The sequence below is a fragment of the Musca autumnalis genome, unplaced genomic scaffold, assembly GCF_047663935.1.
Source record: "Musca autumnalis isolate F117 unplaced genomic scaffold, ASM4766393v1 scaffold_2, whole genome shotgun sequence".
In the NCBI taxonomy this organism is placed as follows: domain Eukaryota; kingdom Metazoa; phylum Arthropoda; class Insecta; order Diptera; family Muscidae; genus Musca; species Musca autumnalis.
The window spans coordinates 133,652,064-133,679,521 of NW_027411755.1; the positions used below are offsets into that span (position 1 = coordinate 133,652,064).

Sequence of the window (27,458 nt, forward strand, 5' to 3'; positions counted from 1 at the left end):
AATTTCGTTTTCCTAGTCAAAAGACATAACTCTGTTTTTCCGGGTTAACATTAAGACCTAATGGTCTAGCCCAGTTGTAAGCTACATTTGCATTCTTTCCCCTTAGAAGTATTATAACATCGTCTGCATAACAGACTGGTTCAAATCCTTCCTTGGTTAAGGACCTTAGTAGACTATTTATGGTAGTGACCCACAGAAGCGGCGATAAAATCCCAGCCCCCCCCCCCCCTTGTGGCGTTCCCTGCCCTACTTTGTCTCATCTTCTTACGTCATGTAGCGCGCAGCTTATCCATCTGTTCCTTAGCATGTCGTCTATCCAGTTCCTCAGCGTTCTGTCTACACGAAATTCGTCTAAGGAGTGGATCAGCGTTTCCGTGCTGACGTTGTTGAAAGCACCTTCTATGTAGATGCAAACTGCGAGTGTATACATCTTCATTTCAAAGGTCCCCTCTATATGGTGTACTACCTCATGTATTGCGGTTTCCACTGATCTACCATTCACGTATGCATGTTGTTTATATTTCAACATGTCGTTGGGGATTTTGCTCTTGATCATGGTATCGACTGTCCGTTCCATTGTCTTGAGTAAAACAGATGTTAAACCTATCGGGCGATAAGATTTTGGTACTGCGTAGCTTGCCTTACCTGGTTTGGGTATAAAAACCACCCGTGCCTCCTGCCAGGCTATGGGAGTATACGCAAATTTTAAGTACGCGTTGAAAATATTGACCAGCTTGGACTTTGAAGTAAGACCGGGAAGATCTGGTCAGGCCTAAGGTTTCCTCGCTTGTTTCCATCTTCCTTCCCATTTCATCAACCATTAGCTCGGCTTGTGTATGGGTTTTGGATAGAAACTTTTTAATTTTTGATACGTCGTTTACGCTATCTACCTGATCGCAGAAAAGTTTCCAGGAGTTGCGTTTGGCGTTCCTTTGTTGTATTCTTTTAGTTTTATTCTTTTAGTTTTTTTGTATTCTTTTAGTTTTGATTTGTAGTTGTCCCAGAATACAGCTATTTTTTTCGTTTTGCCCTATTGTAAAGTCTACTGACCTCTTTGCCTTTGTTACGAATTTCCCCTGTCATCCAGGGTTTTAGGTTAGGCAGACTTCCTTTCTCGTAGGGGACCACTATCCTCGAAAGACTTTACCAGGGCTTCGGCTAATTTGTTGACTTTACTGTCAATGTCCTTGTTTACGTAGGCATTCCTCATCTTCTCCTTGCCCTAGTCTGTACTTTAATTTAATTCCGAACTTGGTCCAGTTTGTTTTGGATTTGTTACGGAATGTTATCGGGTTTGGCGGTGGCCTTGATATTTTGAACCTAATATACCTGTGGTCAGAGAAGGAGTGGTCACCTGAGACTCTCAAGTCATGTACCTCGTTTATTAGGTTTTCTGAACTAGTACTAGTACTCTAGTACTTCCTCCCTAATTGTGTTAACGAATGTAGGTTTATTTCCTACGTTAAGAGTTATTAGGCCGTTAGTATTCAAATAATCTAGAAGGCCTTGACCCCTTTTGTTAGTGTTAGTACTACCCCACGAAATGTGGTGTGAGTTAGCATCGCTACCTACTAGTACTTCGTTACCTGTTTGCTTGATTTTCCTCACCAGCTGCTGCAATTCCGACGTAGGTGGTAATGTCGGGGAGTCGAACGGTAGGTATATAGACGCTAGGTACATTCCCTTGCTTCAATACCGTGGCGTCCGACGATGACAACTCTGGAGAGAAAAGAAAGCATAAATTTTTATGGACTATAATACAGGTCCTCGGCCGGGTACCTGTACTAGCGTAGAAAAGTTGATAATTTATATGGTTCAATCCAGAGACCTTGTTCTTCACTGTCCAAGGTTCCTGGATTAGACCTATATGTATATTACCTTTGTTCATTTTCTCCATCAGCGCATGAGTTGCCGTTTCGCTCCGATGGAGGTTGATCTGGATGATCTCAATCATTGGTCGTCCAGTAGACGGTTTTCTTTGGAGGCGCTGATGGGTTCGTCTCCATCTGTGTCTTCGCTCGGTAGGTTTTCCTCCCGGCTAGGTGGTTGGGCATCTTCCTCCTCTCCGACTCTTGCCCTTCCAGTCTTGAAGGTGACTGCGTTGCAGATATAGAACGCCCTGCCATTGGTCTTTGAGAGACTGGCTAGTGAGAGGTCGTCGATTCCCACCACAAGGAGGGTGCCTTCTTCTTTCTCCTCCCTGTGGAAGACTTCCCACTTCCAAAGTCACATTTTATTTTTCAAAGACTTCGAGCATGCGCTCTGTCTCCAACTTGCAGCCATAACCTTTTACGAAGACTGCCGCTTTAGTCAGATGAGGTACGTTCTCCTTCCTCACCAGCTTCAATTTACCGCCTTCCCAAGGGGTGGTTACTCCACTTATTACCTCCTCGAGAGCGGCCGGTTTTGCCTTTGGGCCCAAGTAGAACCACAGGAAGTCCCCCTTGAGCTCGCTGCTAATTATGTTTATTGGGCCACTTCTCAGGATGTGATCCAATATTTTGTCGCCGATCGTTTTTTCGATGGCCTCCTGGTGTTCTTTTGGCAATCTGCCGGACCCTCTACTGGCGTCGATCACTGCATAGCACTGTTCGTCCCTGTAGTATTTCCTGGCTATCTTGGTGTAAGAAGTTGGCGGCTCCGCTCCGTTTTCTGCGACCATCTTCCTCTTCTGGAAGGTCTTGGACTTCTTAATTGAGTCACCGGGTCTGCAGTCGCAATCGCACCCTTCATGTCCGAGCTCACTTCTTCGCCCTCCTTCGAAGGGTTCTTTGGGCAGTCTCCTTCGTGTGGGTTTTGAATTGGTATGTTCGGGGCATTCGAGTGTGGGAAGCTCTTTTTCTTCTTACTCGGCTTAGAGGTGTTCTGTTCCTCGGGAGACCTTATCCTCTTCGCCGCTTCCGATGAAGTGGAGGGAGTATCATTGGTCTCTTTTGGAGCATACCGTTGTTTTTTGTTAAACCGCGCCTGGTTCTTCTTATACTTTCGTGTTTGATCCCCAGTCCACCTCACTTTATTTGTTGTAAGTTTTGCGATGTTATCGCTTATTTCTTCTACCATCTTTTGGACCTCCTCTTTATTTGGGTTTTCCACGACGGTAGTATTGTTTTTGCTGTTGCTGTCGGATTCGGAGTCAGGGTCGCTCCCATACTCTTATGGTTGGGTCAAGTTTAATCTATCCCTAGGCTTCCCTGTCTCCTCCTCCATTTTACCTTTAGGTTGTGTGCTTGTAGCCGCACCTTCGACCATAGATGCCAAGGCACCCACATCTGTGAGAGATGTTTGCTCACGATCGCTTGATGACGACGAGGTGTGACTCGCAGGCAGATCACTGGTCCCCGCCGGTACTGGGTTATTTAGGCCCTGCACCGTAACTTTTGTCTCATTTCCAATCTCCATATTTGTTTTTTGTTTTAGGGGAACACCCCCGTAGTAAGTTTTTTGTCCGCGGGAAACTCGAAGTTTCCAGAAGTAGGTGATCGTACCACTCCACCTCAGACAGTACAGTCACCAGTGATTTCCTAGTTTGGGGTAGAGTGATACGATCGTCCACCTCCCCCTATCCGCCGGTGGGGACGCGCCCTTTAGGAGAACTGACAAATACCCGCGTCTAGACATAAATGTGACAAATTATATCGAAATCGGTTCACATTTGTATATAGCGCCCATATATATTTTCGGCCCATTGCATCTATTTGATGTATATATGTACGATTTCAATGAAATTTGGAACATGTGACGGATATTGGCCTAGAAATAGATGTGCCAAATTATATTGAAATCTGTTCAGATTTGGATATAGCGCCCATATATCTTTTCTGCCGATTTCATGTATTTGATGCACCAAACACGCTATATATGTATGTCCGATTTCAGTGAAATTTGGAATGTGTAAAGGAATTTGGATATAACATGTATATTTTCGACCGCTTTCATGTATTTGATCCACCAAACACGCTATATACGTCCGATTTCAATGATATTTGGAATATGTGACGGAATTTTGCTTAGAATTTATTTTATTTTATACATGACATATCTATAATACTAAGAGGTTGAAAACATTATTTAATTTACTCAATCTTAGTGTTGTTCCTAATTTAAGGGTATATACACTTTCATACGGGCCACATGTGCCTCATTAAAATATTGGTTATGTTTGGACGAAATCCGTTTTAGACAATTTGAAGTTAATTTAGCCATGTCCGTTCGTCTACCTGGCTGGCTGGCTGGAGCGCACGATAACACCCGAACGGATCAACCGATTCGGTCCAAAATTTTGCTTTCGTAATATTTTGTCCAACCTTAGTTTTAGTTCGAAGATGGGTTATATCGGTCCACTGGTTCCGGTATCTCCCCCACAAAAGTTCGAAAATGTTCGGAAAATTTGTGCGCATGATAACTCTTGAAGGGAGTAACCGATTTGGTTCATACTTTGCACATCGGGAAATTTCTACCAGACTTAGATGAGCTTCCAATATGGACACAATCTGTCCACTCCTTCGGGTACCTCCCACACAAAATTTGGGAATAGTTCAGTTTAGGACCTGCTCTCGAATCGATTTGATATTTGTTGTAACAACTTGTATTCACTGCCCCCATACGACGGTACAATTTTCTTCAAGCGCAAATCAATACTTCTTGAGAAAATAGCCTGAAAGGTGCAAATAAAACCCCTATGACACGGTGTGTAATGGTCGGAGCACAAGATAACTCTCGAACGGATCTGCTGATTTGGTCCAAAATTTGGCATTCGTAATATTTTGTGCAAACTTTGTTTAAGTTCGAAGATATGCCATGTCGGTCCACTCCTTCAGGTAACTCCCCCATAAAAGTGCAAAAATGTTCGGAAAAATTGTATGCACGATAACTACTGAAGGGAATTGGTCCACTTTTTACACACCACAATATATATACTAGATATAGATCAGACTCGAATATGGACTATATTTGTCCATTCCTTCAGGTACCTCGCACACAAAGTTTAGGATAAGTTCACTTTAGGACCTGCTCTCATCACTTTGATTTTTGTTGAAGCAACTTGCATTCGCTGCCTCAATTACGATTGTAAAAGTTTTTCCAGCGGCAAATCCATGGATCTTAAGAAAACAACCCGAAAGTTGGTAAAACCCCTATGGCATGTAGCGGCTGGAGATCACGATAACTCTCGAACTGATCAACCGATTTGGTCCAAAATTTGTCCTTCGTCATATTTTGTCCAAACTTAGTTTTAGTTCGAATATGGGCAATAGTGGTCCACAACTTCCGGTACTTCCGGCCAATATTAAAAAATGTCACTAAAATGATATGCACGATATCTCTTGAACGGGACAACCAATTTGGTCCAAAATTTGGGTCTCCTAATGTCGATCCATTCACTTTGATTTTTGTTGAAGCAACTTGCATTCGCTGCCTCAATTACGATGGTAAAAGTTTTTTCAGCGGCAAATCCATAGATCTTGAGAAAACAGCCCGAAAGTTGGTAAAACCCCTATGGCATGTAGCGACTGGAGAGCCCGATAACTCTCGAACTGATCAACCGATTTGGTCCAAAATTTGTCCTTCGTCATATTTTGTCCAAACTTAGTTTTAGTTCGAATATGGGCAATACTGGTCCACAACTTCCCGTACTTCCGGCCAATATTAAAAAATGTCACTAAAATGATATGCACGATATCTCTTGAACGGGGCAACCAATTTGGTCCAAACTTTGGGTCTCCTTATGTCGATCCATTCTTTAAGTACCTCCCACGCAACATTTTTGAACTTTAATCCTAATCTACATTTTTGTCGGCAAGTTCAAATTTTCAAAAAGGTCCACAAAATTCTGAAAAGACCCTAAATACATTCGATCTGTCGGTAGACGAAAGATGCAATCCATATAGGCTGAGGGTATATCTCTGCCGACAAAGCCGACTGACATTTGACACTAACATTTGAATATCCTTCCCACTAAACATGAATAAAATTATTTTAAAATTTTAACAAAATGTTTTGTTTAGATTCTCCACAGTCATCTTTCAGGACTATTAGATCTTCTAATTTAAATTTAGGCCAGACTCAGTTGGGGTATCATGAGTTAAATAACATTTCCTTTCTTATTATTTTTAAAATACAAGTACACATGTGTGTACGCAAATATATCCATAAGACCTTTATGTCTCTGCCAAGCTATTGCTCGTAAAATCCTTATATATTCCAAACCTTTATTTCGAAAAGGAAACAACAATGCAGAACTAAAACAAAGAACACATAACGCAATTACAATTTCATTGTACTAAATATGTATGTGTGTATGTATTTGATTCTATTTACAGTTTACCAAATGGTCACATAAATATAAATGCTTTCGATCGTATGGCTGCCATCGTCGGTGCTTTCACCAAACACATGCAATCGGTTAAAACAACAGATGCTCCACTAACCACCGCAACCAATAGCAGCAGCAACAATAGCAGGGTATCCGGCGTTTCTATTGCGCCACAGGTAACATCTGCAATGGTCTCCGCTAACGCAAACAACAACATCACAGCATCCACATCCGCCTCCACAACGACGTCAACACCGGCAACAGGAGGTGAATATGAGATGTTTTGTCGCCATATGCAGAAAATTACGCGACTTGGTGAAAATGGTAAGTGCTAAAAGTTTTTCAGTTATGTTATTTTTATTTCTTTGTTTGTTCGTTTGTGGAAGAGAACAATAGCTTCTTTTAGTCGCCGAACCAAACACATGAGGAATATGTGTGGGGGGGAGACGTTGTAGGATGCCGGGGGTTAAGTACAATAAAATTTATTGTTTGAAGTGCAGAAAAGGAGAAAAAAAATATGGAACAATAATGCTGTTATTGTTCGGCATAGAAATATTTAGTCAAAGGAAAAGAATGGTTTAGCAAAATTCTTAGTTTGGCAAGAAAATATTAATGCCACAATGAAAGTTTGTAATTTTTTCACAAATAGAAAAAAAAAATAATAAAGCATGATTGTTTTTTTTTTATATATTTTGCCGAGTAAATGCAAGTGGATTTGAACTATCAAATCATGTGGAATAAAGAAATAAAAATAGGTAAAAAAACTTTTTAAGTTAAACGGTTTTATGTTAAACATACATTGCAATGTTTAAGATAAATGTACTAAAAACCAAAAAATAATAAAATAGATACAGTCGTGGGAACTAGACTAAAATAAAACCGTGGGGCACGTCAATTGTCTACAATCGTTGATTAAAATGTTTGTTTTGTAATGTTACACTATAATTAGGCAGTTGTTCAACCGACAACGATGGACGTGTGATAAGTAGGGCTAGAATGTGGAAACAAGCTAGCAAGCTCGATTATAAGCGAGTTTTAGGGTTTCATAGTGGTGAGCGAGTAGTACTTTGTCGATTAAAGACAAACTACGAGCAGTGAAACGATTCCTCGCCAGCCATCAGTGTGAATGTCCAACGATAAGCTAGTTAAAACATCTCTTTTAATTACATGGAGTATATAACTATTGGAATTTCCATGAGCAAGAAAATAGTAAGTAATTTCCTCACCGTCTGCGGCCAACTGCCTAACGACGAATAAAATGATTCTTCTATCGCACATTAAGTCGATAATTTGTAGACAATTGACGTGCCCCACGGTTTTATTTTAGTCTAGTCTATGCATATGTTTATAATTCCCACGACTGTATCTATTTTATTATTTTTTGGTTTTTAGTACATTTATCTTAAACATTGCAATGTATGTTTAACATAAAACCGTTTAACTTAAAAAGTTTTTTACCTATTTTTATTTTCTAGTTTTTAGTTTTTATTTCGCATTCTGTTTAATTCATTTAGTGCTTCATTATTGCAAGGTTTCTTGCCCGTTAGTTTATTGCAGTCCAACTCCTCTATATGTAGTCCCTGCAAAGATCTTACTCTACTAAGAGCCACGTAGGCTTGACCTTCTTCAAACAGTTTCGCACCTAAGTATACGACTGCGTGATCCACAGTGCTGCCCTGCATTTTATGTATTGTAGAAGCCCATGCTAGTATTAAAGGCAACACACATCTGTGTGTGTCGCTCACGTTGCTTTGTTAACCCGGCTTCATATTCTTCAGGCGTTTCTGACGCCGTCATTTGTGTATATCGCTGACGTTGCTTTTTTACCCTGGCCTCATATTGCTCAGGTGTTTTTGACGCTAATTGTTCCCGTCGTTTCTGTAATCGACTATTTCTATCACCTTCACTTTCTTTAGCTCGTTTTGCTTTATACTTTTCTTTCGCTTTTTGAAGCCTTCGTTTACGTTGTGTTGCAGTTTCTGTTTTATTTGTATATTTTTTATATTTTTTTACCATTTTGTTCCCACGAGTAATGGACATTTAAACGGTCGACCCCAAGAGATCCAATAAAGGGGCAAGGCTATGTACAACAAGATGCGCCTGAGTCTTGAGGGGAAAACGCTAACGACATATAATTTTTATCCACCCTAATGCCATACAGTTCTCGGCGCGTTTTAACCTTTCACCTTAACTTGGGTGGTGTACTGCTAACGAAGTATCATTTTTAGCCACCCTAACGAAACACAGTCCTCAACACGATAAAAAATCTTGACTTGGGTGGTGGATTCAGGCTGGATTAATCAGATACCTAAATTACAGATTAAATTTCTAAATTTAAATCTTAATTATACGCCATTTAGTGGCTGCGCCCATCTTAAATATTGAGGTTGTATAGTGCACTGTATTCTTCTTGTCAAGCCCTTTTATTTGATACCCATATTGGTGGGATTGATAAAAAATTGTTATCAGCCATTTGGTAGCGGCGGCCATCTTAGATTTCAATTTTGCATAGTAAATTGTATTCTACTTGTTGAGACCTTTCATTTGATACACATGTTGATGGGATTGATAAAACCTAAGTTATCCGCCATTTTGTAGATGCCGCCATCTTGGATTTTAATTTTATATAGTACATTGTATTCTACTGGTTGAGCACTTTCATTTGATACCCATATTGATGGGATTGATAAAACCTACGTTATCCGCCATTTTGTAGCGGCCGCCATCTTGGATTTCAATTTTTTATAGTATATTGTATTCTGTTTGTTGAGCCCTTTCATTTGATACCCATATTGATGGGATTGATAAAACCTACGTTATCCGTCATTTTGTAGCTGCCGCCATCTTGGATTTAAATTTTTTATAGTATATTGTTTTTTGCTTGTTGAGCCCTTTCATTTGATACCCATATTGATGGGATTGATAAAACCTACGTTATCCGCCATTTTGTAGCGGCGGCCATCTTGAATTTATAATGATAATGAATAAACATAATTGTATTGTCACCAAAATCCAAAGTGTATACTAGGGTTATGACTTTTTTACAACCTCATATCCCTGTATCATAGCGTGACGAGTTTTGCCATAAGATTACATAATATCTTAATTATAAGGTGATTCGGTGAAAAAACCTCACGCACAAAATGATTTTAAAATTTGAATTTATCAAAATTATGGACAATTTTTTGAAGTCACTGAAAACAGATATATAATTGAAAATAAACTTTAGAGCCACATGAGATAATTAAAATGAAATACAATTTATTTCTCACTATTTTTCTTCAATTCTGAGAATCGTAAAAATGTCGTAAACGCTTTTATTCAAAAATATAATTTTTTAACAAAAAACAAAAAATTTAAAATTTTTTTAAAAGTTACTTTTTTCGCGACTTTTTAATATAAAAAAAATTTTTCATTTCATATATTTTTTTCAAAAAATTATTTTTTTAAAATCGATTTGTGCGTGAACTTTTTTTATATTTCAATGGAATAAACGATAGCATAGTGATTAATAGGCAAAAGATCATTCATACCTGCTACAGGAAATCATTTTTGAAGAAAAATATCAAAAAGTCATAACCCTAGTGTATACAAAATTTCAGATTAATCGGTTGACAGGAAGAGGGTGAAATTTGAATTACTAAATTTTACCCAAGAATAAATAAAACAGGTAAAAAAGCGTTAAGTTCGGCCGGGCCGAACTTTTCATACCCTCCACCATAAAATATTCTTAACTAAAATGGAATAATTAGTTTTTATTCCTGTCCCCAACTTTAAGTGGTTACCTTAAAATGTCAGATAATGTACATAAAATGCTTCATTCGGGAGGCCCTTTTTATGGTGCCTATATCTAACTATGTATGTTGACAATGTTTGGTGGGCGAGAAATTGGGAGGTACCGTTATATAGGGGTTATAATAAAACATGGGCCTATGTTGACAGTTTTTGATGTGAGCCTTTAATGTCAAATAACTACTAATTCGGTTAAAAATTGTAGATAGGATCCTCAAAATACCGAAAATCGGTACATAACGTGGGAACTTCAAATGTCATTAACAGCTAGTTCGGAGGTATGTGGGCTATACGAAAATATGAACTTAAGTGAACAATTTTTGTTGCAGAATTTTTGTTGGCTTTTAAATTTCAAATTACAGAAAGTTCGTACAAAAAATAAAGCAAAGGAACGGAAAATCGGGAGGTTTGTTTTGGGGCTATACCAAAACATGGACCTACGTGGTTAAACATTTTAAGTAAAATCCTCAAAGTACCGAAAATCGGGAAGTATCGTTATATTGGGGCTATGTTGAAAATTGTTGATGCAGATGTGTGGTGACCACTACAACCTTCAAATGTCAAATTACAGTTAGTTCGGTTAAAAATTGTAGCTAAAATTGCCAATTACTGAAATTTGGGAGGTACCGTTATATGGCGGCTTTTTTGACAATTTTTGGTGGAGAGGTGTGGTGACCACTAAGAATTTCAAATGTCAAATGTTCAAATTACAGATAATTCGGTTAAAACTTGTTGGTAAAAGTCTCAAAATACCTGAAATCGGGCGATAACGTTATATGGGGGCTATTACAAAACATGGACCTATGTCCACTAGTTATATAAGTTTATTGACATTTAAGAACCCTAAATGTCAATTGATAGCTAAATCGGTCTGAAAATGTAGATAAAAACGTCAAAATGCCGTACATCGGGGGTACCGTTATATGGGGGCTATACCAAAACTTGGACCCAGGTCCACAACTTTTGTTATATAAGTTTAGTTGCACTTAAGAACCCTAAATGTCACATTATAGATAAATAGGCCTGAAAATGTAGCTAAAAACGTCAAAATACCGTAAATCGGGGGGGTACCGTTATATGGGGGCTATACCAAAACGTGGACCTATGTCCACAACTTTTGTTATATACGTTTATTGACTTTTAAGAACCCCAAATGTCAAATTATAGCTACATCGGTCTGAAAATGTAGCTAAAAACGTCAAAATACCTCAAATCGGGGGGTACCGTTATATGGGGGCTATACCAAAACGTGGACCTATGTCCACAACTTTTGTTATATACGTTTATTGACTTTTAAGAACCCCAAATGTCAAATTATAGCTACATCGGTCTGAAAATGTAGCTAAAAACGTCAAAATACCTCAAATCGGGGGGTACCGTTATATGGGGGCTATACCAAAACGTGGACCTATGTCCACAACTTCTTATTTATAAGTTTATTAACACTTAAGAACCCTAAATGTCAAATTATAGCTACATCGGTCTGATAATGTAGCTAAAAACGTCAAAATACCGTATATCGGGGGGTACCGTTATATGTGGGCTATACCAAAACGTGGACCTATGTCCACAACTTTTGTTATATAAGTTTATTGATACTTAAGAACCCTAAATTTCAAATTGTAGCTAAATCGGTCTAAAAATGTAGCTAAAAACGTCAAAATACCGCAAATCGGGGGGTACCGTTATATGGGGGCTATACCAAAACGTGGACCGATATAGCCCATCATCGAACTTGACCTGCCTGCAAACAAAAGACGCATTTTTCCAAAATTTCAGCGTCCTATCTCTATTTTTGTGGATGCTAGAGTGATTACCACAGACGGACGGACGTGCTCAGATCGACTTAGAATTTTACCCTGATCAAGAATATATATACTTTATAGGGTCGCAAATGAGTATTACAATGCGTTACAAACGGAAAAACAAACTTAATATACCCTCCATACTATGGTGGAGGGTATAAAAAACGGAATTGGTGGAATGGTATAAAACTTCTGATGGAAAGCACATATTTATACTCACTAAGGTGATCTAAAACAAGAAAAGCCCAACCACAAATGTTTTCCATTTGATACAAATAATCTTAAATTTGAAAATGTCTGGCGATATGTTAACGTCAACCTTGTCCACTGACCGATCTTTATTTCCATAGTTAATTGTAAGGGGCAAAAGGTGATTTTTCACGGTTCTTAGCGAATCTAATTGAAATAGGTGTATATTGACGTATTTTTGATGGGCGCTAACGAAACCGGATGCGCATCAAAATCGTATGCACATTGAACGACTTTTACCCACTTTAAGGTTTTTGGCATTGTGAGATGCAACTGACGGCACACAATGGTCGCTGAGTGAAACATCGAAATAGGTGTAAAAATTTAAAGAGATTGATTCGCTGTATCCAAAATCTGATGCCCATCAACCGACTTTAACTAATTCGCGAATAACAGGCTTTTTAATTCTCAAATTTTTTGAATGGCTGTAAGATGAATATTACTCCTAATTTCTTATCCTTATAAGTCATCACAGTAAGCATTTAAGTTTTAGCGATGGTAAAGCATATTTCTTGATGAAGTTTTAGCAGTATACATTAAGTATTGCATGGGTTTTTAGCGAATTAGTTGGAGAACTCCCAAATATTTTTTTCCAATTTTTCTAATCGAACCAAAAATATATGTTTGGAATAATATTTTAACAATAATTTTTCTCTTTTGTCGTTGCTATAACATGCAATTTATATACCCAATTTCTACAAATTCGGTTTCATAATTTTCTATGCATTGTCCAGATTCTGTAGATATTTTTAATTTATTTTGTAGATGTTTTTAAGGACTTTGAGGTAGTATAATTTAGATTTTCTCTCAGAAGCTTTTTTAATTTTTTTGATTTTCCTCGAAAATAAAAACAAATTTTAGAAACTATGGTGCATCTACGGATGGATATCAAATGCTGTTACTGATATATGCATACATTTTCTCAATACAACAAATAAGGCATTTTAAATATTTTTTCTCTTTAAGAGAATAAAAACCGCTATAATTTTTGCGCGCATCGTCCAATTTTGTGAACGCGAGCAGATTGGAAACCGAAATCTTTCCCTTAAGCTCTATACCAAATATCGAAGACTGCTGGCAAAAAAAAATTTAATTTTTTTCAAATGGAATTATAAAGGAAATTTGGTTTTTACCATATACCAAAATGAATGTCTCGAAGAGCTGAGTCTATCTGGCTATGTGTGTCCGTCCGTCTGTCCATCTAAGCCTTGTAATCACGCTACAGGTCGCAATTTTAATCGAATCGTCACCAAATTTTGGGTGTAGATGATTTTGGTGATGCCCAGATAATATTCAGGGGTCGGAATGGGCAAAAAACTTATTTGGAGAAAAAGTCAACGTTTTATTCCAAAGCGAATACTCAGCTTCTATTAAGGGTATATCAAATACAAAACCTGACAATGAAAGAAGGAAATACCACCTTTCTAACGATGTAAGTTTGTCGTAGTTTGTCAAACAACGAAAAGATCACAATAGTCGCAACTAAACCCCAACTTTTCATTTTTGCGATTTTAATTATAATGACTATATAATGATTATAATGAAAAACTGTGATACTCAGTTTTTGTTGGGGACTTTCCAAAAGCAAAGCCTTGCTATGAAAGTAGAAAATCCCATCTTTACAATGATGCAAAGTTGTTGTTGTAACACCATATGGAGGGTATAATTAAATTTGTAATTCCGTTTGTAACACATCGAAATATTCGTCGGAGACCCTATAAAGTATATATATTATTGATCAGCATAAAATTTTATGTCGTCCGTCTGTCTGTCTGTTGAAATCGAGATACAGCTCGCAATTTTAAATATAGAGAGTCAAAATTTGGTACAGAAGTTTTTATTACATGCAGGATGGTTGGTATTGGGATATATCGGTCCACGTTTTGATATAGCCCCCATAGAGCGATACCTCCCGATTTTCGGTATTTTTAAGGTTTTAGCTTCATTATACTACCAAAATGGCTAAAATTTGGTACGTAGGCTTCTGTAAGGTTATAAAACCTACCCCCAGGATTTTTGTCGGTAACGGTCCACACCTTCATATAGCCCCCATAGAACGGTACCTCCCGATTTTCGGCATTTTTACGTTTTAGCTTCATTATCCTGCCACCGTGGTGCAATGGTATGCACACCCGCCTTGTAGGTAGAAGGTCGTGGGTTCGATTCCCCGGTCAGGCAACATCAATATTTTCAACGGTGGCAATATACCCCACAGTAATGTTGGCGACATTTCCTGAGTATTTCAGCCATGTAAAACTTCTCTATAAAGTGGTGTCGTAAGACACGCCGTTCGGACTCGGCGATAAACAGTAGTTCCCATATCATTGAGCTAATATGAATCGGGGTGCACTCATTGATATGAGAGAAGTCTCCCCAGTCCCGTCTGGGATGTTTGTGGAACAATTATTATTTTTATTATATCCTACCAAAATGGCTGAAATTCATAGTCTTCTTTAGGGGTATAAAACTTTCCCCCAGAATTTTATCGGTATCGGTCCACACCTTAATATAGCCGCCATAGAACGGTATCCCCCGATTTTCAGTATTTTGAAGGTTTTAGCTTCATTATCCTAACAAAATGGCTGAAATTGGGTACGTAGTCTTCTTTAGGGGTATACAACTTTCCCCCAGAATTTTGTCAGTATCGATCCACACCTTCATATAGACCCCATAGAACGGTACCTCCTGATTTTCGGTATATTGAAGGTTTTAGCTTCATTATCACACCGAAATGACTGAAATTTGGTACTTAGACTACGTTGGTAGTATACAACTTTCCCCCAGAACTTTGTCGGTTTCGGTCCATGCCTTCATATAGCCCCCATAGAACGGTACCTCCCGATTTTCGGTATTCTGAACGGTGTGGCCCCAATATTCCACCGAAATGGCTGAAATTTGAAATTCAGACTTCGTAGGGGGTACTCAAACTTCTCCTTTAAATTTGTCGGTATAGGTCCATGCCTTCATATAGCCGCCATTGAAAGGTACCTCCCGATTTTTCGTATTTTGCAGAAAAATCGCCAGAAATATGTCTGTACAGGTCCACGCTTTCATATTGCCAAATTTCTGACTAAAATTCGTCGGTATAGGTCCACGTTTCGATATAGCCCCATAGAACGGTACCTCCCGATTTTCGTAATACTGAAGATTGTGACGTCAACATCCAACCGAAATGGCTAAAATTCGTTATTTCGTCTTCCAAGAGTTATAAAATATTCCAGAAGAGTATTATCAGTATATGTCCACGTCTTCCTATATCCCCATAGAAGCGTACTTCTTGATTTTCGGTATTTTTTAAGTTTTCGCCACATCCTCTTACCGAAATATAGGAAATTTGGTACTTAGTCTTCTTTGAGCCTAAAAACTTTCCGTCAGAAATTTGTCGGTATAGATCGACGGATGGTGCCTCACGAAATTTAGTATTAAGTCTTCATCATACACAAAAGGAAACTAATTATTCCATTTTACTTCAATACAACTTGTGGTGAAGGGTATAACAAGTTCGGCCCGGCCGAACTTAACGCCGTTCTTACTTTTTTTATTTATTTATTTTTTATTTTTTAGTAAATGCATTTTTTGACCACTTAGAACCCCATAACCAAATTACAGCCAATTTAGGCTGGAAATGTAGTTTAAAACTTCAAAATACCTGAAATCGGGTGGTACGGTTATATGGGAGCTATACCAAAGGCTGGACCTATGTCCAGAATTTTCTATGGGGATGTTTCTGGACCATTGGAAATTCCAGATGCCAAGTTACAGCCAATTCGGGCCAAAAATGGGGATACAAACATCAAAATACACGAAATCGGGTGGCACCGCTATATGGGGACTATAGGAAAAATAAGACCCATATTGGTTTTGGTTACATATTCATGTATAGTCATCCAAATCTGAAAAGTGTGCAATGTTTTAGTTCGATTGGTCAATTGCAACTGTGTTAAAAAAGATTTACTAGATTTGAACTAAACAGACAGACAACAAAACAAGTTAAATAAAATACTGTAAAAATAACCCTAAGTTCCCTTTATTCGATATCTAGACTCTTTCATAGCAGTGGACAAAATTTAAGTTTTTGAAATTTATATTTGAGGCACTCAGCGCCAAATCGGACTAACCCACATGTTCAAATAAAGAATCAAAGTGGCTATAAAGATCTAACTGGAACCCTTTGAAATAAATACTAAAAAGCTCCATATTGCACTGTATAACACTAGGTTATACTACCTGCTTAAACAATGCAATATGGAGTTTTTTAGTATTTATTTCAAAAGATCCCGGTGAGATCTTTATAGTCAATTTGATTTTTTTCTTTTTGAACATTATTGAAATATGAAAGCAAGCACTTCAAAACAACAAAAAATAAATGTTCTCGTTGTAAATTATTATTTACCGCCATTTAACGGTAAGTTAATGCTGTGATTAAGGCCTTTTCCTTATTGTGCAGCCAAAAAAATGTTCGGCTTTGCCAAGACATATACCCTAAGCCTGTGAGAATACCTGCTACACAACCAAAATCCTTTTCCATAAAAAGTATGTATTTTGACGTATGAAATTGCCGACAAAAATATGAATTTGGATTAAAGATCAAAAGTGTTGCTGAGGAGGTAGCTGAAGAAATTGACAGACACAGTCCATCTTGGAAGTGAATCTTATTTTAGCAGTCATTCCGTTTGATATATATCGTGCCCACAAGACATTTCAGTTTGTCACCGTATAATTTAGAGCTTTCCAAAGAATACTCATACAGACCTTAAACTGCACTTAAACAAAAATGTTAAACTTTTGTACCCTAAGGAGTGCCTATTTGTTGAACTAAAACTAAGTTTGGACAAAATATTACGAGATCCAATATTTGGACCTAAAACAGTATCCGGTTCGAAAGCCGTCTCGCACACCAGCTACTTAAGATGATGGTCGTAAGGGTTTTTTACAACTTTCGGGAATTATGGATTTGCCCTTGAAAAAACCTATAGTTTCGTAAAAGGGGTTCCAGAAAAACCTGTGGCAAAAATATCAAAACGATTCGAGAGCAGGTCTTACACTACACTTTTCCTAAATTGTGTGTGAAAGGTACACGAAAGAATGAATTCAGCCTGTCAGACAGACAGACATGGTTAAGCCGACTACAAACCGTCTGAAACGGATTTCATTCAAACAAACTTGGGGTCTTAAACCATTATTTCAATGAGGCACATTTTGGTCATATGTATTGAATAAACCAATGGCAATGTAAGCTGCTAAATTTTCAAAGTATGCTCCACTTGAGACGTTTTTAGAGGTTTTAAAATAAGTGTATTGAAGCTTTGTTTGCTATTTTTATTGTAAAGAAAGCCTTGATTCTTGCCCAAGATCGTTGGAATGAACACCGCGGGTCTTCACCGGTTGGGCATCTCACGCGGTGTGGATTTTTATCGGTTGAACTGTAGTGATGTAATTTTCGTAACAGAAAGAAATCTTATTATGTTTTAGTTTTGAATATTTCAACATTTTTACTAAATATTGAAGACGGGACGTGTCCGATGCACTCTTGAAGATTTCGTTAATAGAATTCATTTCTATTTTTCTCGAAGAGCCTTTATAATTTTCATTAGAATTATCTTTGTGTGATCCGTTCCGTGTTTCACGATTCATAGATAGTACAATATTATTTTTAGCAGACTTACTAAAACATTCAGCTTCTGTTATGGGTAATTTCTATGCCTTTTTCTTACATCACGCGAAATTTTTTTCGATCCAACTAACTCCCGTCGTAATGATAATGTTATTGCAAAGGGTTGGTGAAATTTACATGCCAAAGCATTGGTGGAAATGACATGCCAAATCATTGGTGAAAATGACATGTCAAAGCATTGGTGTAAATGACATGCTTTGGATCCAAAAATGAATAGCATCTTTTAGGGTCCACGCTCATATAAAATTCATCGATGAAGATGCTAAAAAGATGACATGCCAGCTCACTTGCACCCATGATTGAACGTGATTATCTAAATTAACGATTTTAACGAATGAGCTTTATATGGTCCTGTACGTTCATTTCAGGGAAACTTTCTGTTGAACTAGTTCATTCATGAACGGCACAACTATAAGAATTGCTGAACTTGTTCTTTATTTACCGAACCTTTGCATATTATTATTTGTTTAGAATCGACTTAGAGATATCCACATCGAATTTGTTTCATAGTCATAATTATATTCTTTCTCTCATTAGTTTAAAATTTAGTTTTTGTTTTTAAATTTCAATATTCTCTCCTACATTTGAGTTCTAATCCTGTTTTTTCCTTATTCCTATTTTTCAATTCATGCACATAAAAGAGTTAGAAGAGTTGAGTGAATTACTGATCAACAACCCGGAGGAGATGGTACTAGGATCTACTTATTTTTCGAAATTACGAGAAAAGACGAATGCTGTGTAAGTTTATTTGCAGAAGGGGACGGAACGTGGAACGAGCTCCTTGATTTTGTATCATATATAGTACTACTAAAAATTGAATTGTTTGTACACAATACAGTTTATCAAATGTATTATCATTTTATGTTTTTGTTATAGAAGACCAACAGAAATTGTTTTTAAAAGTTCCCAACATTAGTGTATTTACAGTTTACTATATTTTGTGTCAGTGGTATTCCAAATTCAATCCTATTGCTATACATATATTGAAAACCCATAAACTACATACTTAGCCTGTTAAAATTCAATACCTTGTTTTAGTTACTTAATTCAGACCTAATTTACCTTTGAATGCAGAAATACATATTTAAATTTAGTAAATAGTTATAAGTCCCATAATACTGTGTAATTCATAGATATAAGATTATTATAATTATTTTTTTTTTTTTTTTTTTGTAAATAAAAAATAATAAATAAAGTCCAATTTTGGTATATTCAAAAATAAAAAAACTTTTGTTTTACATTTACAAAGAATAAGTAAAATACTCGACCACCAATAATAGTTTATTCAGTTAATTTAACTAACAATGAGTAAAAATGGTGTTACTTCGGCCGGCCGCATTTGTTATACCTTACACCAGGTTAAAACCTTCAAAACACCGAAAATCGGGGGTACCGTTCTATGGGAGGTGTATCAAAACGTGATCCTATACCTACCCAGCAAAAATTCGGATCCATTAGTCATTACGTAACCCATTACAAAGTAATGTAAGCAAGCTTCTTTTCCCATTACAAGTAATCTGAAAAGTAATGGGATACTTTTTAAAAAAATTACAAGGCAAACCTACTTACTTTGCTCCTCACTAAGCACCATAGGTAATTTGCCCTGTTTTTGAGACAAAAATTAATAACAACGGAATTAAAGGATTTTTTAACTTTTTAAATTATTTATGTGTAAAAGTGAGATAAAACAAAGATTTTTACAGATAAATTCGGATATAACAAACAACGGTTATAAGCAACTACGTATATAACGAACAAAGCTATTATTTCCAATGGAACTTTCATTAGTTTTCTTATACACAACAAACTGTTGAAAACGATCACGGTAGTAAATAACAAAAATTGTGTCCCCGCGAGTACATTTTCCAATGAATTGTTACTACAGTTTTGTATATTTCTTGAATATACGCTAATAAAGACGAGTTTAGTACTACCTTAAACCGTATCAATGATTAATAAGTAATAGAGAGATATAATAAAGCTTACTACTGCCGCACCGTTTATAGAAAACCACGGATATACCGAACAATTTGTCGCCATTACTTATTTTACTTGCAGTGAAATTGTAAACAGCAATATTTTTTACATTTATTGTTTATTTCCTCAAACCAAACTTCCACAATTTTAGGACTTTTTATTGAGAAGTAACCTAATAAAATCTTATAAATATCAAAAAACGGGCAAAATCGGGTTTTGAAACCTAGTAATACCAATGCAAAAGACCTTCAGTAATGTGTTCTAGGTGGCAAAATCACGGCCAAACACGGCCAATTTAGTAAAAGTCTATATGAAGTGAGTTTAATAAAAATAAAATATTTATTTCCGACTTTTTGTGCTTTTTGGTTGTTGCACAAAATGTTTAAGCTATATTATATATTAAATAAATTCCTCTGGCAATTGCCAATCTATTCCATTTTACATACATTTATATTTGGTTTGTTTTTCCGCGGTTTTAAATACATTGAAATAGGCCTTATAATATATATTTTTTTAGTTCTTCTTCGAAATTCTCACTTTGACTGCAATTTAACCGCGATAATGACGCTATTTTGAAAAATAGCATTCATATTAATAAATTTTGACATGTTCTTTTTTTAATGCCAACTAAAAAATTATTATTATTAACAGTTGGAAAATCGACTTTTTGCCTCAAAAACTGGGCAAATTACCTATAGTGCTAAGTAATGAGGACGGTGGCACAGTGAGTGTGTGTCCGACTATAAATCCTAGGGTTGTGTGTTCAACGCTCACTGTCGGCACGCGAGTTTTTTTAATTAAAAAATAACAGTTCGTGGTGCACATGTGTACTGCACATTTAAGTTCTTAAGCAACCCTTAATGTTCGTGTACGTGGCATAGTATGTAGTGTCTTTGGCTAGAAATCAGAGGGTTCGTGTGTTCAACTCGCACAGCGAACGAAATAAAATAAAGTAAAATAAAAGAAAGAAGTGTGATGAAATTAAAAAAAATCTCTACATTAACTGTTCTAAAAATAGAATTGTTTCAACTTACTTTTCAACTTCTGGTGGCCACAGAATAACTAGTTATTCTAGTGGTCATAAAATAACTACAAACTGAGTGCGACATGCCCTTGTAAAAATAATGGGGAAGAAAGGGGGTTTGCGAGTAGTTACGGCTGCCAAAAATCCCTTACAAAACCCATGATTTTGGAAGGACTTTTTTTGCTGGGAACCCATGATTTTGGGAGGACTATTTTTGCTGGGTACAATTGTTTGCAGAAATATTTTAACACGTGTTAACATATTCCGATTGTGCTCAAACTATGGAAATCTTACAATCTAACAAAACTAAACATTTTAGGGGGTGCCTTTGAGTTAAAACCAGCCTAGCGTATATACATAATATCGAACTTTTTCTGCAATATTAGTATAAATTTCAATAATTGCGAACAGAATCTTTGTTCCTGTGTGCAAAAATATCATATTTCATAGCAAATTATTAAAATTAAGGGCTAAGGAAAAACGCTTTCCTAGAAAAGAGAAAACTGTTCATATTTCTTTATAAAAACGGCAGGAATAAAGGCAATTTTTGCTTATTTTTGAATATTTAGTCGAATACATTTGAAATAATGTGCAAAAGTCACGAAAATACAGAAATAATTGATTTCGTGAAACACATAACCCAGCCAAACCAAGGACTGGAAGGGAAGGTAGAGCAATCTCCTGAAAAATTACGGCTAAACCGCCCTTAATTTTCCCGAAATTGGTCACCGAGTCCTAAATGACTTTCAAAAGGTAGAAAATATGCACATACATTCCAAAAAAATCGAAAGGATAAAGCCTTTCATGGCCTTGTAACACATCACACACCATCGGCTTATTTACATAACCAAAAATCTAGTTCAAATTTCGCCTTGATGTACCTTCAAAACTTGATGTACATCAGAAACCTGGTGAAATGGAGTTAGTTTTGAATGTCTAAGCAGGAAAATCAGTATACCACCAAGTTTCCGGCCTTTCTGTGTACTCCAACACAAAAAGTACGAAGGAGCTTATAGGAGACATGTATTTATCAATGACTTATGATGTGTTACAAGGCCATGAAAGGCTTTATCCTTACGATTTTTTTGGAAAGTAAGTGCATATTTTTTATCTTCTGAAAGTCATTTAGGGCTCGGTGACCATTTTCAAGAAAATTAAGGGCGGTTTAGCCGTAATTTTTCAAGATATTCCTCTACCTTCCCTCCCAGGCCTTGGTTTGGCTGGCTTATGTGTTTCACGAAATCGATTATTTCTATATTTTCGTGACTTTTGCACATTATTTCAAATGTATTCGACTAAATATTCAAAAATAAGCAAAAATTCCCTTTATTTCTGCCGTTTTTATAATGAAATATAAACATTTTTACTCTTTTCTAGGATAGCGATTTTCCTTAGCCCTAAATTGTAATAATTTGTTACAAAATATAATATTTTTGCACACAGGAGCAAAGATTCTGTTCGCAATTATTGAAATTTATACTAATATTGCAGAAAAAGTTCGATATTGACTGGTTTTTTGCCAAAATATTTAACAAAAGTTACAAAAACCGAATATTTTTGACGCATAGAAAACAGGGTTAACAACGTGTTCTTTGTTATTCTCGTTCATAGGGTTGCCATGGATCCATGCTACATACATTTTTTAATAGCCACAGGACCAACATTTTTTTAAGTATTTGGTTTTTTGAATATTGGTTATGGGGTTCTAAAATACTGAGGTGTTATTATTGGTGAAATTGAAAACCGAATATTTTTGACACTCACTGTATATAAATGTTTGTTAAAAAAATTAAATCAATTTTTATTATAAAGAGCAAATGATTAAAAGTCCTAAAATGCGTTTTCGTTATCAGGGCATTATTCCCCACATAGTACTGTCGAAATGTATTCACGTAAAAACTATACACACGACCATAAATACAACAAACACATAATAATTACTACAAATGACATTTGCGGGGATAAAATATCGACAGTTGTGGTTATCTATACGCGCCTATTTTCCACAGCTTTCCTTTTGCTAATATTTGTCCGATTGCTATAAAGTCGCATCATATTTGTATAAGTCAACATAAATTCACCTCTGTCTAATTAAAATTTTAATTAATTGCTGAACAAATATGGCATGCTATAAGTGCGTCGCCGTATATGTTTCTTTGTTAGTTTATGGACAATATTTGTTTTTATAGAAATGGAAAATAATTAAGAGTTTGAACTATGCCAATCAATATAAGTTACAAATAATCGTAGATGAAATATGTACGTATGTACAAAATAAATAGAAGAAGATATTAACTGGAATAAATCATTTAATGAATACACAATTAAAAATCATATATCGATGCAATTATAATTACTTAACAAGTAAAAACGGCTTTAAGTTCGGTCGGGCCTCCACTACGAGTGGTATTTAAGTAAAATTAGGATGTACCGTTCTCTGGGGGTTATATAAAAACGTCGATCTATAATGACAAATTTCTGGCATAAAGTTTTTTGACCCAATGAAGACTAAATACCAAATATCCGATGACTCAGTAAGATAATATGGTTAAAACCTTAAAAAATACCGTAAATCAAGAGGTACGCTTCTATTGGGGATATAGGAAGACGTGGACTTTTACTGATAATTCGTTTCAGGAACACTTTATAACCCCATGAAAGACTAAATAACAAATTTCAGTCTTTCGGTGGGATATTGATGTCACATCTTTCACAATTACGAAAATCGGGAGGTACCGTTCTATGGGAGCTATATCGAAACGTGGTCCGTAAAAAATTCAGTTGGAAAGGAGGTCACTTCCAACGTAGACTAACCCCCAGTTTTTGTAAAAATTTTTATTCTTCTCACACGAATTGTCAAATTTTGTAGATCGATTTACTCGCTTTAGCGCAAATGTAGAGCGCTAATTTTTGAATGAGGAATTCTTAATGATATATGGAACGGGTATACGAAAAATTAGATGTGTATGTCATCTGGGGGCTGAGCTATGAATGCCTAAATTATTACGAATATAGACGAACGAACAAAAATAAGTTACAAAAACTGGGGGTAAATACCAAATCTCAGCCATTTCGGTGGGTTGTTGTGGTCACAACCCTCAAAATACCGAAAATCGGGAGGGGCTATATGAAGGCGTGGACCCATACAAACAAAATTCTGTGGGGAAATTATATACCCCCAACGAAGGCTAAGTGCCAAATTTCAGCCATTTCTGTGTGATAATGAAGCTAAAACCTTCAAAATCCCGAAAATCGGGTGGTAGCGTTCTATTGGGGGCTGTATTAAGGCGTGGAACTGTACCAAAAAATTTCTGGGGGAAGTTTTATACCCCCAACGAAGACTAAATACCAAATTTCAGCCACTTCGGATGAATATTGAGGCCACAACCTTCAAAATGCCGAAAATCGGGAGTTACCGTTCTATGGGGGCTATATGAGGGCGTGGACCTATACCGACAATTTTAGAGGGGAAAGTTGAACACCCCCAACGAAAAATAAATACAAAGTTTCAGCGATTTCAATGGATTATTGTGGCCATAACCTTCAAAAGACCGAAAATCGGGAGGTACCGTTCTATGGGGGCTATATGAAGGCGTGCACCTATACCAACAACTTTCTGGGGGAATGTTGAATACCCCCAACTAAGACCAAATACCTAATTTTAGCCATTTCAATGGATTATTGTGGCCATAACCTTCAAAATACCGAACATCGGGGGGTACCGCTCTATCGGGCTATATTAAGGCGAGGACCTGTGCCGACAAATTTCTGGGGGAAGTTTTATAACCTCAAAGAAGACTAAGTACCAAACTTCAGCCATCTCGGTGTGATAATGAAGCTAAAACCGTCAAAATACCGCAAATCGGCTGGTACCGTTCTTTGGGGGGCTATATCAAAACGTGGACCGATATAGTCCATTTGCAGTACCAAACATCCTAGGAGTAATAGAAACTTCTATACCAAATTACAAAGCTCTATCTTAAAAATTGCGGACGGACAAACGGACATGGTTATATCGACTTAGAATTTTGCCCTGATCAAGAATATATGGTAAATTTCAAATTTCTTTTCAATTCCATTGAAAAAAAAAAATGAAAAAATTTTTTTACAAGCACATTCACTATTTTTGGTACATGGGTTAAGAAAGAAATAGTGGTTTCAAATCTGTTCGCGTTCACAAAATTGGATGCTGCGCCCAAAAGTTATGGGGGGTTTTATTCCCTTATAAAGAAAAAATATTTAAAAATTCCCTTTGTGTTGTAATACCAAAATGTATATATAAATCGGTAACAACATTTAATATCTATCCGTAGACGCCTAAATATTTGCTAAATTTATTTTCATTTTCGCAGAAAATCAAAAAATAATGAAGGAATCTTGGAGTAAATTTTATTTATTCTAACTCAGAGTCCATAAAAATCTCTAAAAAAAATAAATTAAAACAAGTAAAAAAGTATCAGTCGGCTTTGCCGACAGAGATATACCCTCAGCCTGTGCAAATTGAAACACTTTTTTCACAAAAAACTTATGTTTTCAAAATTTTGGTCTAGTATGAACCGACAAAAATGTTGATTAGGATTAAAGTTCAAAAATTTTGCGGAAAAGGTACTTAAAGGAATGGACCGACATAGACCATGGGGTGCCATAGGGGGTTTTTACACCCTTCGGGCTGTTTTCTCAAGAAGTATGGACTTGCCCCTGAAACAACTTTTACCATCGTAATTGAGGCAGCGAATGTAAGTTGCTTCAACAAAAATCAAAGTGATTCAATAGCAGGTCTTAACGTGAACTTATCCAAAATTTTGTGTGGGAGGTACGGGATGGAGTGGACAAATATAGTCTATATTCGAACCTGATCTATATCTGGTAGATATTATGAGAATGTGTTAAGTATGGACCAAATCGGTCACTTCCATCAAGAGTTATCGTGCCCACAATTTTTCCGAATATTTTTGAACTTTTGTGGGGTAGGTACCTGAAGGAGTGGACCGATATGGCTTATCTACGAACTTAAACTAAGTTTGGAAACAATATTACGAAGGCCAAATTTTGGCCGTAACCGGCATTTCCGTTCGAGAATTATCTTGCGCTTCCACCCATAAACATGGTGTCATAGTGTTTGTTTTTCAACTTTCAGGCTATTTTTCAGGAAGTATGGACTTGCCCCTGAGGAAACTTGTACCTTCGTATAGGGGACAGTGAATACAAGATGGTACAACAAAAACCAAGGCGATTCGAGAGCAGGTCCTAAACTGAACTTTTCCGAAATTTTGTGTGGGAGGTACTCGACGGAGTTTACCGATTGAGTCCATATTGGAACCTCATCTAAGTCTGGTAGAAATTTCATAATGTGCAAAGTATGGACCAAATCGGTTACTCCCTTCAAGATTTGTCGTACGCACAAATTTTCCGAACATTTTCGTTCTTCTGTGGGGAGGTACCGGAGGGAGTGGACCGATATAATCCATCTTTGAACTTGAACTAAGTTTGGACAAAATATTACGAAAGCCAAATTTTGGACCGAATCGGCAGATCCGTTCGAGAGTTATCTTGCGCTCCAACCACTACACACGGTGTCATAGGGTTTTTTGTAACTTTCAGGCTATTTTCTCAGGAAGTATGGACTTGCCCCTAATGAAACTTACAGCGTCGTATAGAGGACAGCGAATACAACTTGCGTAAACAAAAATCAAAGCGATTCGAGACCAGGTCCTAAACTGAACTTTTCCGAAATTTTGTGTGGGAGGTACCCGAAGGAGTGGACCGATTGAGTCCATATTGGAACCTAATCTAAGTTTGGTAGAAATTACACGATGTCAAAGTATGGACCAAATCGGTTATTCCCTACAAGAGTTATCGTGCGCACAAGTTTTGCGACAATTTTTGAACATTTGTGGGGGAGGTACCTGAAGGAGTGGACCTATATAGCCCATCTTCGAACTTAAATCGAATCTGGGCAAAATATTTCGATACCCAAAATTTGAACCGAATAAATTGATCCGTTCGAGAGTTATCGTACGCACCAGCCTGCCAGACAGACAGACCGACAGACAGACGGACATTGCTAGATCTACTCAAAATTGTCCGAAACGGATATCGTACAAACATACTTGGGGTCTAAAACCATTATTTCGATGAGGCACATTTTTGGTCGTATCAAAGTGTAAATACCCTCTTTAGCCTAAAGGCTGAGGGTATAAATACGTACAGAATCTAGACAATGTCCAGAAAAATGTGAGACCAAAATTTTATAGATTAGGATTTTAAATTGCATTGTGCAGCTACAACAAAAGACAAAAGTTTATTGTTGGCACATTATTTCAGGAATATATTTTTTGGTTTAAAACGAAAAATTTGAGAACATTTTTTGGGAGTTATTCTACTATTTCCAAACAAACCTGAATTATTTTGCTAAAACCTCTTCAAGGAAAATAGTTTATCATCGTGAAAGTATATTTGCTTAGTGTGATAAGCAATAGAATTAGGAAATAAAGAGTGATATTGATATTACATTCAAAGAAAAAACATAAAAGTTAAAAACCGTATAACGCGCGAAATAGTTAAAATCAGTTGAGGCGCATGTGCTTTTCGCATAGAGCGAGTGCATCTCTGCCAATATGTTTGCAT

General features: G+C 36.7%; 1 protein-coding gene across 10 annotated transcripts in view; it reads left to right on the forward strand.

Annotated features, from left to right (window-relative positions):
* Positions 1–27,458, forward strand: part of LOC141394647 (uncharacterized) — a 992,399-nt gene that overhangs the window by 505,901 nt on the left and 459,040 nt on the right. For 9 of the 10 annotated variants that reach the window (XM_073969386.1, XM_073969385.1, XM_073969381.1 and 6 more), the window contains one exon: positions 6,318–6,634. In XM_073969386.1, coding sequence (XP_073825487.1) covers positions 6,318–6,634 — 317 coding nt within the window. Of the gene's footprint in view, positions 1–6,317; positions 6,635–18,471; positions 18,680–27,458 lie in introns of those variants that run through there. The other variant, XM_073969377.1, reaches the window with a different exon arrangement.